The 13,365-nt window shown below is 33.5% G+C and overlaps 1 protein-coding gene across 1 annotated transcript; it reads right to left on the bottom strand.

Annotated features, from left to right (window-relative positions):
* Nucleotides 1-535: 535 nt before the first annotated feature.
* Nucleotides 536-8,395, bottom strand: LOC115440737 (facilitated trehalose transporter Tret1). The gene is made up of 8 exons (XM_030165163.2): nt 8,246-8,395; nt 6,531-6,628; nt 5,619-5,753; nt 4,702-4,785; nt 3,189-3,467; nt 2,681-2,801; nt 1,877-2,011; nt 536-1,753 (listed from the first exon to the last, which is right to left on the bottom strand). The coding sequence occupies exons 1-8, from the start codon at nt 8,289-8,291 to the stop codon at nt 1,155-1,157; spliced, it is 1,497 nt and encodes a 498-aa protein (XP_030021023.1). The 5' UTR covers nt 8,292-8,395; the 3' UTR covers nt 536-1,154.
* Between the last annotated feature and the right edge of the window lie 4,970 nt (nt 8,396-13,365).

Raw genomic sequence — 13,365 nt, forward strand, 5'->3', positions numbered from 1 at the left:
TATTACGACTAGGTATTGCTCGCGAATTACGTGAAAATATTTTTTCCCTTCAATATTCCCTAAAACACTAGCTAGTTATAGCAATCTACGACGACGACAGCAATATCTATTTAAAATATAAGGTTATAAAAGCCATTATTCCCATGATACCAAATCACCGGGATAAAAGTGTTAATCCGGAACATAGTCTATACGTGGGCGTAATTGCATCTAAATTCGTTCAGCTCTTTCCGCGTTTATTTCTAACATACACCCAAACATTTTCACATTTATATTATTAGTGAATAAATATATTTATTCCTAAAAATACCCTTTCCGTATAAAATATTATTTAAAAAATGATGTTTTTTTTATTCAAAATCATTGATATTAAACTACTTATTTAAACTCATATACTAGTTTTGAAAATATTTATTCTAAAAATGTACATTCGTATGAGGTTTTTTTTTTTAAATCTTTATTTAAGGAGGTTGGTCGATATTTCGCGACTATGCCGCTCCGTAAAATATGAGGTTAGAAAATAAAATACATGTAATAATTGATACAAATTTATTCATACTCTTATGATTCGAATTTTAATAATTTTATAAATAGTAATTAGTTAAGGAATATCTAGGAGTGTTGCTAGCTACAATACGATTAATGTTATCAATATCAAATCTCATAAATACAAAGTAAAATTAACTAAGTACATATGGAATGTCCCATTTTATCTATGAAGTTCTTAAGACCTTGTATCAAATATACAACTATAATAACTAGGTATAAACCGATTTCTAAATTAGAATATAAGTATACAATACTAAAGGCACCTTCATGTCAAAACAGTCAATGCTCTCCAACGCGCCGTAGGCTATTTTTATAATTTATTGTGTCCGAGTTTTTACCAAACTTCAATAGTCTCTATGAGAATGATTTAGTATGAAATCATCAATACTAGATTACAACGAAGCATTAAATTTTATCAACTGGGCAACGAATATAAATACTTTATTTACTATAGATAATTTTATCTTGTTCTTTGAAAGAAATCAAGTCAATGAGAAATTCATATTAACGCGTGAAATCGATTTTTAAATATTATCTCCGAATCTAGTATTCTAAAATTTTAAAAACAATATTTAATTTAAGTATTAGCCTAATTTCCCGCAATGTTATCTATTTAGTGCGGTATCTTCAGATTTTTCATTAATATCTTCCATATTTATCATTTTAACATCAACATTTTCATTCCTCTCAACATCTGAGATCGTTTGATTTAGTTTTTCATCATCGTAAATTTCTCCTTGCAGTTCGATTTGTATATCACGTAAATTCTTACCCTTCGTTTCGGGAACTACAAAATAGCTGAATATAGCGCCAATGAAAGACATTGTGCCAAAACTCCAAAATACTCCATACAAACCTGAGAGATCCTTAACAGTTTGATACCCTATAACACCTACGAAAGCAAGTATTGCCCCTAGAATATTTAAAGTAGTCATGGCGACAGATTTAACGTTTAAAGGAAAAATTTCAGCTGGTACAACGAAGATTAGTGTATCGAAGCCGAAAGTTGAAACAATACTGAATAAAATGATGCCGATGAAGGCTACGTGGCGGAAGGAGCTTGAAGATTCATTTTCTATACCAACAACTTCTTGAATGTAGAAATAGATGCCAACTATCGCTAAACATACGCCTGCACCAAAAAACGAAAATATGAGGAGAGGGCGCCGTCCTACTCTGTCGACGACAGCAGATGACACCAGACCTGAAAAAAAATGAAATTACAACCATGTTAGTGGCATGCGATTGTAAATTGAGGTCAAAATTATAATTGAATCTATTAACGCAATTGCAGTTTCATTATCATTTATAGTAATAAAATTCTTACCAACGATAAATCGTACCACACCAAATATAATCAACGCTGTAGACACTTCCATTCCAGATTTGCTTTCTTGCATTATGCGTCCTAAATATTGCATAATTGGTATCGTTCCAGCCATAACTTGAGTTATTCTTAATCCTGTAAAAGAAGGTAAAGTTGTAAGCATGCAGCGTTAAATGTCTAGATACAAAATTGATACAAATTGATAAATGGTTCAATTATTTCCATCAAGTCGATCTGGAAATGTGTGAGACCTATTTACAGTAATAAACATCTTGTTGCTAATGATGTTGACGATAAAATAGAAATTAATCATCAATATGCCATAGTGTTACATTTGAGTATCAACACTGTGCAGATTTTATAAGATTTTTCTGATTAATAGAACCCGAATACAGATTTTTAAAGAAATATATTGATAGGTGAAGCACCTGAATATTATAAGGAATTTAATACTCACGATAACTTATCGAGACTGATAAGCTTCAGGTAATTCAAAGACGAAACACAAAACATAGAGGATCATATGAATATAATTAAAATAAGTAATAGAAATAGATATTTACCAGAAATTGTAAACAAATATTACAGTTTAATAAATTAAAATTAAAATAAAAATGGTCACATTAGAATAATAGACGGTTAGGCTATCGTGCAGACGCTATTATCTCGTTGTCGAGAAACACCGCGCTACTTACTATGAAACAGATAGTTGCTGAAGCTGCTAGAGATCCCTCTGTGTTGTATTCCAATTGAATACGTCTGCACGACACCTAATTGTGGCGGTCTATGTACAATGTTTCTCACCTAATGAAATAATGAGTGCTCTTCTATGCTGTTTTCCAACAAATAATTCTTTCAAAGAGCCAGAGCGACTCATTTCTTTCTTAACATCTGAGTTCATTTGATTCAATTTCTCTTGCAGTTCCTACAAAAAAGTTTGTTTTACATATATTTGATAGACGACGGTGGCAACTCTAGGCGATTCTTAATTAAAATTACGTAAATTATAATAAAATATGTGTTGCTCGGGAATCCACCCGTAGAAGCGGCCTTAAACGACGCGAGGCCCTGGGCGGTTGCCCAGTTCGCCATCACTAAAAGCCACCTCTGTCTACGCTCGTTAAAATGCGTTCACACTATATTACTCCGGGATGATTAATATTACATCAGGAAATCATAATGAATTTCCAAATTGTTAGAGCTTTCAGTAGCAGACCTGTTGTTTTGTAGAAGCCCAGTGGGGATGTAGTGACATCCGTTATCTAAACTTTCAATCTCTACAATTCACTTTATTAGCATCAAAACAACCAACCTTATCACTTTTATAATAATTTAATTTCAACAGCTCCTTTTTAGCTTTATCGATATTGCCTTCTTTAAGATGATAGTACGGTGTTTCAGGTACCCACCAGCAAGCAAAAAAGTATAAAGCGGGTAATACTATGAGTAAATAGTTTAGTTCAGTAAATGTCACGAAGGATCCAACAGCCAGTACAAGAAGAGCTCCGAAGTTAAACATAAACCTGTTTATAACAGTGAGCCTGCCTCTGATATCCTTGTGGGCTATCTCAGCTAAATAGATTGAAGATACCTGGAAAGGAAACAGATTGTTTAGAACTGATTGGATGGATGGCTGGATGCGAGCGAATTTCAATAGGTCGATCTGGAAATCTTTGGGGAGACCCATGTTCAGCAGTGGACATTCTGCGGCTGATGATGATGATGATGATGATGATGATAACAACAATCAGAAACCTCATTCTCTATGTTAGTGTAAACTTGGAACTCGGCCGTATTGCGTTGTCTTCATGAAATCACCGTGGAATGGTATTCTGTATACTATTTTCTATGGTCTTTAATACGGTACATTACGTACTAGTTCCATACTTTAAAATAACATGTGGCATAGAGAATAAGGCCCCAAAAGTATGAGAAACGTTCCAATCACATTTGTTGGACGATGAAATTCCCTTTGAAATAGTCGTATTTATTTATTTTTTATTGACAAGCAATCGTTTGCTTTGAATTAATATGTGTTTAATTAGGCCAAGAAAAATAACACACTATTAAATATATTATTATTGAATACTTGTAATCTATACTCTATATACACTATTATATAAAGCTGAAGAGTTTGTTTGTTTGTTTGAACGCGCTAATCTCAGGAACTACCGGGTCAAACTGAAAAATTCTTTTTGTGTTGGATAGCCCTTTGGTCGTGGAGTGCTATAGGCTATATATCATCACGCTATACCCAATAGGACCGGAGCAGTAATGGCTAATCTCAAGAACTACCAGTTCGAACTGAAAAATTCTTTTTGTGTTGAATAGCCCTTCATTTGTGGAGTGCTATAGGCTATATATGATCACGCTATGACTAATAGGAGCAGAGCAGTAATGAAACATTTTGTAAAAACGGGGAAAAATTATTAGTTTTGAGAGCTTCCGTGGCGTGCGCTGCGTAAACGGTTAAAGTTATGCAACAATGATGTATGACGGGATTGTTCCTCTTAAAAAGTTCTACAAAAATATATTATAAAACAAAGTTCCCCGCTGCATTTGTCTGCCTGAACGTGTTAAACTCAAAAACTACTCAACGCATTAAGATGAAATTTGGTATGGAGACAGTTTGAGACCCTGGGAAGAACATAGGCTCCCGGGAAAATATATAGCGTGACTTTTATAACGGAAAACTTCAGCCCGAAAAACTTTATAACGCGGGTGGAGCCACGGGCAAAAGCTAGTACTTAAATATAGGAAATGTGATATAGATGCTCCTAGGCGTTAGATGCCTCGATCACCACACATTTAGACGCGCAACTTACCACAGTAACCATCCCTGCACCACAGCCCCAAAAATATCGCGCTACGTATAGCATCCAAGATTTGTAGGCGGTCATGGCAAATATCTGTAAAAGGTAATAAATATGATCTATACTAATCTATACTAATATACATAAAGATGCAGAGATTGTTTGAATGAGATAATATCTGGAACTACTAAACCGATTTTTTTTTTATTGATGGGAAGCTACATAACTCCTTAGTGCTATTGGCGATTTTATCCCGGAATCATATTTATTCCAGTGCTATTGGCTATTTTTTATCCCGATTTATTCCGGAAAAATATACGCGGGGAAACCGCAGGCCTAAGCTAGACATGCATATAGTTCCCATATTTCCCTATCCTTAGATGTAATGATGTTATTAATCAAAAGACTAGCAAGTTCTCGCGTCAATGTATTGTGCAAAAACTTCCAGATGCGTATACATAAGGGGTAATATTTCAATAATTCTATACACATGCGACTCGCCGCAAATCCCGAAAACTTCTTTTGCAGTAATCGACTTGCCGTGTTTATATACACATTAAAAATTATTTGCATAATTCGAGTTCTGCAAGTTTTTTTGCTAATCTAAACCTCTAGAAATACATGGTGGTGGATCTCTCGTATGCGAGAGTGTGTCTTGTAAGGGACCTCCGCAATGTCGCCTAACACCAATGAACATTTTACAAGCATTATTGTACCATTAAGAGACAAACATCTAATACCCCACGCGACGAAGTATTTTATCACCCCCAAAGGATAGGCAGAAGTACAACTAAATTACTTTTCCGTAGGTGTGTTCCATCCCGTGACGTGATAGGGTGCGAGCCTATCGCCATGTCGGGAACAAATTCCATACTGAATATCACTTTATTGTGCCTGTTCTTTTTGAGGTACAGGACCTAATAACATACCGTGCCAATTGCAAATGGAAGCGCACTGTTCAATATGGTCATTCTTCTTCCGAATTTATCGGAGGTGAAACGCGCCGCCATACTGCCTGTGAACACGCCGGGTGACGTCATTGCCACAATCCATGATATTTCACTCTAAAAACACGTCAAATTATCATTAAATAAAATTTAGATGCGTTGCGTGTAAATTTGAACATCTTGGGTATCGTTTATCTAAATTGTTGGAGAATATATATGACATAAAAACCACGATAAAATCCGAAAAATAGTTTAATTTTAATGTCGAACATTCGCGTAAACATAAGAAATCATTATTGTTGGAGAATTTTAGATTTTCAGTCTTGTATATCTTCATTAAGGTTTTAGGATAAGCTATCATGAATATCATACTTCAGGCTTTTTATTAGTTACGTATTATTTAAACAATTCCAAATTTATTTTCTTGGTAGGGAAATGTTTTTTTTTTTTCAAAAGTTATTTTTTTTAGTTGGATGCTATTGGTGCGATAATTATGAGGAATTAAGGCTTTGTAAAGTAAGTATCAACATTAAAAACTTTGTAAAACAATTGTTGCCTTCTAATATTATAAAAGGAAAAGTTTGTTTATTTGAAGGTTTTTAGGGACCAATCTCTGGAACTACTGAACCCATTATAAAAATTCGTTCACTAACAAGAAGCTATATAACTTGTGTCTTATAGATTTCTTTTTATACCGGGAAAGACATTTTATACCGACTTTTTATAAAGCGTTACATATATCCCAAAAAAAAATTCACTCGTACTGGACCGCGGACCAAAGCAAATGGCATAATAAATCCCTTATATAAAGGGTAAAAGTGAGTGCAACAGTTGCACCTTTGCCTAATCTTTCTAAAAAGCGTAAACGTTTGTTGAATAAAATTTCATACTTACATCGGTAACATTTAATGTTGTCTCGTTATTGTGAAACTTCGGTATAACGGGGGTGGTCCACGAGAATGACACGCTTGTCGTCACTGCGGCTAGTGACACTGAAATAAAAGTCATACATACATACATAACTTGGGCTTACATTATAGCTAATAATATAATATTTAAATTATTGTAATCGTAGTGTTAAGTCTGCTGGAAAACCTAATAGATAAATACATATATGGAAACACGTCTTTAATGCCCCTAAGAGTTCAAGACATTAATAGTTCATCGATATAATTTTTGTTGTATGATGTTGATAGACACTGAGCATATTGCTTCCTCCAGCATAAAGACTTCTTCAAAGTTAACCATTTTTTTTAATTTAATGTTACCTGACCTGACTTAAGCCGCAAACAAAAGTTAATGTATGGTATAAAAGATTTTTACCAGTTTTATCCTACTTCCTACTGATATTATAAATGCGAAAGCTTCTGAGGATGGATGTATGGATGTATGGATGTATGTATGTTTGTTCCTCTTTCACGAAAAAACTAATGAACGGATTTGGATGAAACTTTACAATAATATTGGTTATACATCATAATAACACATAGGCTACAATTTATAATGATTTTGTGTAATGTGGTAAATGGTGTGTAATAATATAACGTTAATATCATGTAAGTCGTAAGGAAAATTGCTATCTTGGCGTACGCTTTTTAAACCGTTAGATAAAGATGATGTACCGTAGGATTGTTTGTCTTAAATAGTTCTAAATAAAAGTCCGCGATAGCATATGTCTACCTTTTATGTGGAAACCACTATGACCAAAATAGTGAACCATAAATAATATTAAATCGGATACTTTTTAACGGGACTTTTATCCTGGAAACTCCTTCACGCGGGCGAAGCCGCGAGCAATAACTAGTAAATAATAACTGCGAACCTAAAAAACAAGAACTCAAAACAGACTCCATACTTTTCTGATGTGTCCAAAACGCGGTGAATGACCGCAAGGAATGCAGAGAACGAGGTTTCAGATCAAAATTATTAACCTCGTAATCCAAAGCATTAATGTTAAAATAAATGGATCATTTATTTTATTGTTTAATGAACTCTTTGTAGGTCGTAAATGAAAAAAAACTAGCATGGTTTGATGTTATGAAATCAAAACGATCAGTTATATTAAAATACTCACTACCGATCTAAATGACAACGCGAATATTGACGGAGGGCGCTATCGGTAAGAGGGAGCATGCTAGCCCGCAGATATTCAAACTGCTTGCTTAACGTTAGAATTAATTTTTTCCGTGCCTATCGCTCTACGTTTTATACGTAGTCTCTAGGCTACACGCAAAGATTGTACAGCACCCTTACAGTTCAATAAATGTAATATAGAGCGGACATTGGATAGATTATCATACAAAAATTTTGCACTCATGCGATGGTTACCAACACCGTGAGTTTTTAGTTACTCGAAAAAATAAATAACTAAGAAAGTTAATATCGGAGTAATTACGGAAACACATAAATAAAAAATCGTAATCGAATTAGTACGTACCCATTCATTCACGTTAGATTTGATAAATAATATTAGGTTTTTTTTTTATTATTGCTTTGTATGGTATATACAGCCAGATACTTCATATCACAATAATAAATGATTTAATAATTGAAATAATTCCTTTCTTACTTATTGCTTATCAGTTAAATTACTATCCAAACAAACTTACCTAAAAAGGTCACCAAATACTGCACTTTTCTATTCCCGTCACTCATTTTAGCGGGTTTGATAATTCACAAATAAAAACAATAATACATGTTATTTGATTTAATTTACAAACTCAAACGTCCTCACACTGCGTATGTTTATACAAAATGATATACAAATCAGACATATCTTATCTTGTAAACGTGTTTAGTTCACAATTAATTTTTGCCCGCGACTCCATCTGCGTATAAACGGAAAACGGACCTCCAATAAGTTATTTGCACGCAAATTTTTTACGAGTGGTTGAAGATGATTATATCACGGATGTAGACAGTAACAATTTATGATCGTGTAGATTGGATTCTCATTAATTTGTTGCATTACATCTTTCCGCTGTTTAGTGTTTAGGTAAGCTAAAGGTCAATTACCTAATTCCCTAATCATTGATGTATCTTCTCCCAGTGGCCGTGTTCCGAGGTCCGTAACTCGTAAGTGGGTTGGCCTCAGCATAGTCGCATAATTTTCAAGGATGGCGAGCGCCTAAAGCCCAATAGTCCGTTGTTTGTAGAAGCCGACCCCTGTCAGGTATTCAAAGAAAAAAAAGTGTATGGCAAATGCGGATTATGGATCGCTATGGTTTAATCAAGGTCGTATTTATGTTTTTTTATGAATGAAATAGATTTAATACTTATTGTTTAGTAGCGTTGTTACTAGTGTGTTTAATATACATAGAATTTGTCTCGTTAAAAGCTCCATAGTTTTTAAAAACAAGTGGCGTCTCTCTCTAAATAAAAGTATGGATACCTCAGTATTGATATAGGATACACCCCCTTAGAGCGAGAAATACAAAAGACATAGCTCCACGGTATTGAATAATATCCCTATTACTAAAAAGTCCAATCATTATTATAAGGAAAATTATTTGAATACATTTAAATTCAATTAGTTAAGATAAAACGAGTTTCGAGAAGTTAGTTCCAAAGAAAAGAAATATTTGATTAAAAGAAAATAACACGAAACTTTATTTAAAGGTTGAAGTATTAAATCTGCAATAAAACTACATTATATTTTACCAAAAATGTTATTTTATTTTTAGTGAGATTTGTCCTTACACCAAAAAAGCATATATCTCTGCTATAGGCTTTCTATCCCTTCTATTAGGGTTGATAATTGTTTTGCTTATTTTCAAATGCGTAAAGAAAATACGTTATTTAATTTACCTGTTTAATGTTCAAGGACGGGCATATCGTAATGTTATAATCATTACATTCTTTTTGATACCATTAATCGTCGTCAAATCGGCTCGATTTCAAAGAGTGTGGCATATTTACCACAACTACCCTATTTATAGACTTTCCATTACAATATTTAATTTCGAAGAAATATGGGTAGGTGCTGAAACCGCTCTAACTGACTTGAAAACATACCTATCTAATAATTTTGTAGAGATAAACTATATTAACAAATTATTTCAATTTGTTACCCTTCATTGAAAGAACCTTGACGCGGCAAAATAACAAGCTATCTTTAAGGTAACGGAATTATTGATGGCCTTATTTTAAAATCTTCATAAAATTGTTGCATGCAGGAATCTAAAGAAAACCTTTGATCAAATTGCAACATACTTAATAAAAAAAAAAATACAAAACGGCATATGGTGTTTCTACATTACAACACCATATAAAATATTTTCTAAAACATGGTGGGCCATATTAGGGAAGTTTGTGCTTAACATGCAGTATAAATCATTTTTATTTTATAAAAGTTTACTTGATGGCAATGGCAATGCCTTTGAAACCACTCGTACATGCAATTTTATTTGTGGTTACATACGAATACCTATATAATTTGCTTCCTTCGACGGAAGGGTCTAACTCTACATTTACGCTAGAAACCGCTCCCGCTTTCGTGATGTCCGTGGAGCTCATAGGCCCCCGTGCATAATGTCCTTAAACACGTAGTACAACGTGCACTAACAACGAACTGCCTTGCTAGTTGCTACCCACTCGTGGCCCCCTGCTGGCCCCTATTACTTACCTCTACGACAGGCAGAGGATACCGTGGTGAGTAAGCCGTGGTCACCAAGTCAGTACCTAATGTTTGTGGAAGATAAACTCTCATTTAGATTAATCAAATATATAGCAATAATCGTATAGTTCGGTTAACTAAAACTGGAATGTTTATAGTACCAATACCTATATAATTGTACACAGTACGTTTATATAATGTTTCATATTTATTATATTAAAGGGACAGATACATAGATGTTAAAATACATCATTTTATATTTTAAGCTGTTGATGCGTAAGTTTTGCGTTGTCATGACAACTGACGTATGTTTATTCACAGACCACATCCGCTAACATATTATGAATGGGTTATACGTCAACTCCGTTTGCTTAGAATGTAGCAAAAAACACAACACGACTTCATGTGTTACAGTGGCGAAGGGTGAAGTTTTTCAAAAGGTAACCCGAGGCAAAAAAAATTTAGTCTTAGTAAACCTATTGCGGCCAATTTAATAGAAAACAAAAACTAAGTCATTCGGAAATAAACCTAAAAGGGAAGCCGGTAGGAATCGGGTTGTATAGACACTTCGCCACTGATGTATTATGTAGTTTTATTTTGATTGGTTGAGACTAATACGTGAATGTCGCATCGGTATCTTGATTAATTAAAAATGTCAAAATTAAACGACATTGAATTATGATACCCGTTTTTTGCGATATTCTAAGAGGGCTGATAATCGACTTATACACAGTGCATTACCAATGAATTGCTGTGTTCGACACTTAAATCGTTACCTAACTCCTATAAGCAATAATTGCGTGCAATTATTACTAACAGTAATTAATTCAACTAATTGAGTCTTTAGAGCCATGAGTCAGATCCAAAACGTACCAAAACACATAAAAAAATTAAAAAATCAACCAACCATAATAGTTTTAAAAACATAATAATTTTATTGTTTGTTGCTTTTGTATTTCTGCACCGGTTCACTAAAATTTATATTTTATATAATACATATTTTGACATACATGCATACAACATACAAACATACAAATCATATACCTATTTATATTATCTTGTACAGTGAGATTGTGGTACTGATATTAAATACCGTGTAAGTAATATTTTACGAGCATTTATCGGATACTGTTACCGATATAGGTCGTATATAACAATGATAGTATTCTGCCTCTGATCTCACGCGGAATCTTACTTCTTATCTTCCACATTCGATAGTTATGTAAGTAACTAAAAACATATTTATACTTTTATGTAGTGAATTTCCTCATCTTTGTATATATACATATAATACATATAATTGTATAGGTCGAAGCTATGTAATTATAAAATAATTTAATGCAACAATCGTTAAATATACCCCGGGGTAGCTATTCCGACTCCGAGGGCATATCCGTCTTATTGCAATGACGAACGCTAAAATCGAGGAAAATTTTATAGCTGTATGGGTAAAAGAATCAAGAAATCCCCTATTCCCTTCTATGGCTGTCAAAGCTGTCTTTCGATTACCAAGACCTTAATTGCAATGATGGATTCGCCCCCGTAGACGGAGGGCCTCCTGGTTTCATAAAGTTTTATCTATAACTCGACTTTGGTTGATTAACGTCCATTCTCAATATTCAACTAACAGGCCACGATGGATAGCTATCAAAAACTTCAGTATTTTTAATCAACGATGTGCAGGGGCGAAGGGTCCACATAACCCGATCGTAATTTATGTAAATTGATAATTATCATTAAAATGATGATTTTTAGACCGCATTTATGCATATTATTAGTACCTATAAGTAGATTTCGGAAGATTTCACCATTCGCCAATTCGTGACACTGCAGCTTTTTAGCAGGCAAACTAAATAGATAGAAGGTCACTTGAACTATTAGTTTCGTAGTATTGTCTATCTATAGTACTTAATCTTTGTAACTGGATAGATCTGACTGTTGTCAGCAAGGTTATTGAGACAGTAAAATCATAGATGTATAGTTATAGATAATATCGACAGGAAACAAAGACGGGAATGTGAGGTGCAGTGATAAAACACGACAGTATGACATTTTTGGTTCGAAAGGCGTACCTGAATAATGAGTTGCGTGTTCAGGGTCATCATGTTTAATATGAAGATAGGCTCGCCTGATGAACTCACTGAGCCTCAGCAAAATTTTGATACATTATTTATATCTGTGCCTAACCCTTCGGGGATGAAAGCGCGAGCATATACTACATTATATTGTATTTACCTACCTGAGTATATCTTAAAATAAAAGTAGATACGTAAGGGAATAGTTTTTAAAAAATATATAATAGTTTTTATTGAGAATATTTCTGTTATCTGGTCTTTTTATTTGTCCCAACACATTTACTTATTTTACATATTATTTGATAGAACAAAAAAAGACATGAGTCAGAAAATTTCGTATCAATATTCCGTAAAAATTATTGCGTTACGTACATTTAATTTTAAGAGACACCTATGTATGCGATGAATCAAGTAACGTTTCTATCTAACGTCAATAAAAAAGATATTGCGAAACTTTGTATAATATTAACTAAGGAGTGTACATTTGTTCTCAAGTGATAATATTTATTATCCTTAAAAATACATTACATACGTCATACATACATATATACATAAACATATCGCTCTCTTAATAAAATAACGACCTATTCCAAAATTGATAATTTGTGGGAGTCGTCTAATAACTTTTCTGTTTGCGACCTTTATGGTTTTTCCTTTTTTTTCATGCTATAGCTTTCATTTTTGACTTATCTTTAACAATTTAAATTTTATAGCACAACTTAAAAATAAGGATCGCAAACAGAAAAAATATTTCTTACGATTGCCACAAATTAACAATTTTGGAATAGGTAATTATAAGCCATAAACAAATGTTATAAATCTGAAAGGGCTGCCTCATTACAGGCTTACACGGCAAGAATTCTTTGACAAATTAGCAATTTGGTAAATAGATTAGTTAATAAGAACACCGAGGACAGTTTGATTCATTTTAAAATAATATATATTTTTTTAGAGCATTCGAATGAAGGCTTGTATTCAAATATTTTTTTAAATATTGTCTGACAAAGCACAAAGATTTTACTGTGCGCTGATTGCTGGG

This window comes from Manduca sexta, chromosome 12, assembly GCF_014839805.1.
Source record: "Manduca sexta isolate Smith_Timp_Sample1 chromosome 12, JHU_Msex_v1.0, whole genome shotgun sequence".
In the NCBI taxonomy this organism is placed as follows: Eukaryota; Metazoa; Arthropoda; class Insecta; order Lepidoptera; family Sphingidae; genus Manduca; species Manduca sexta.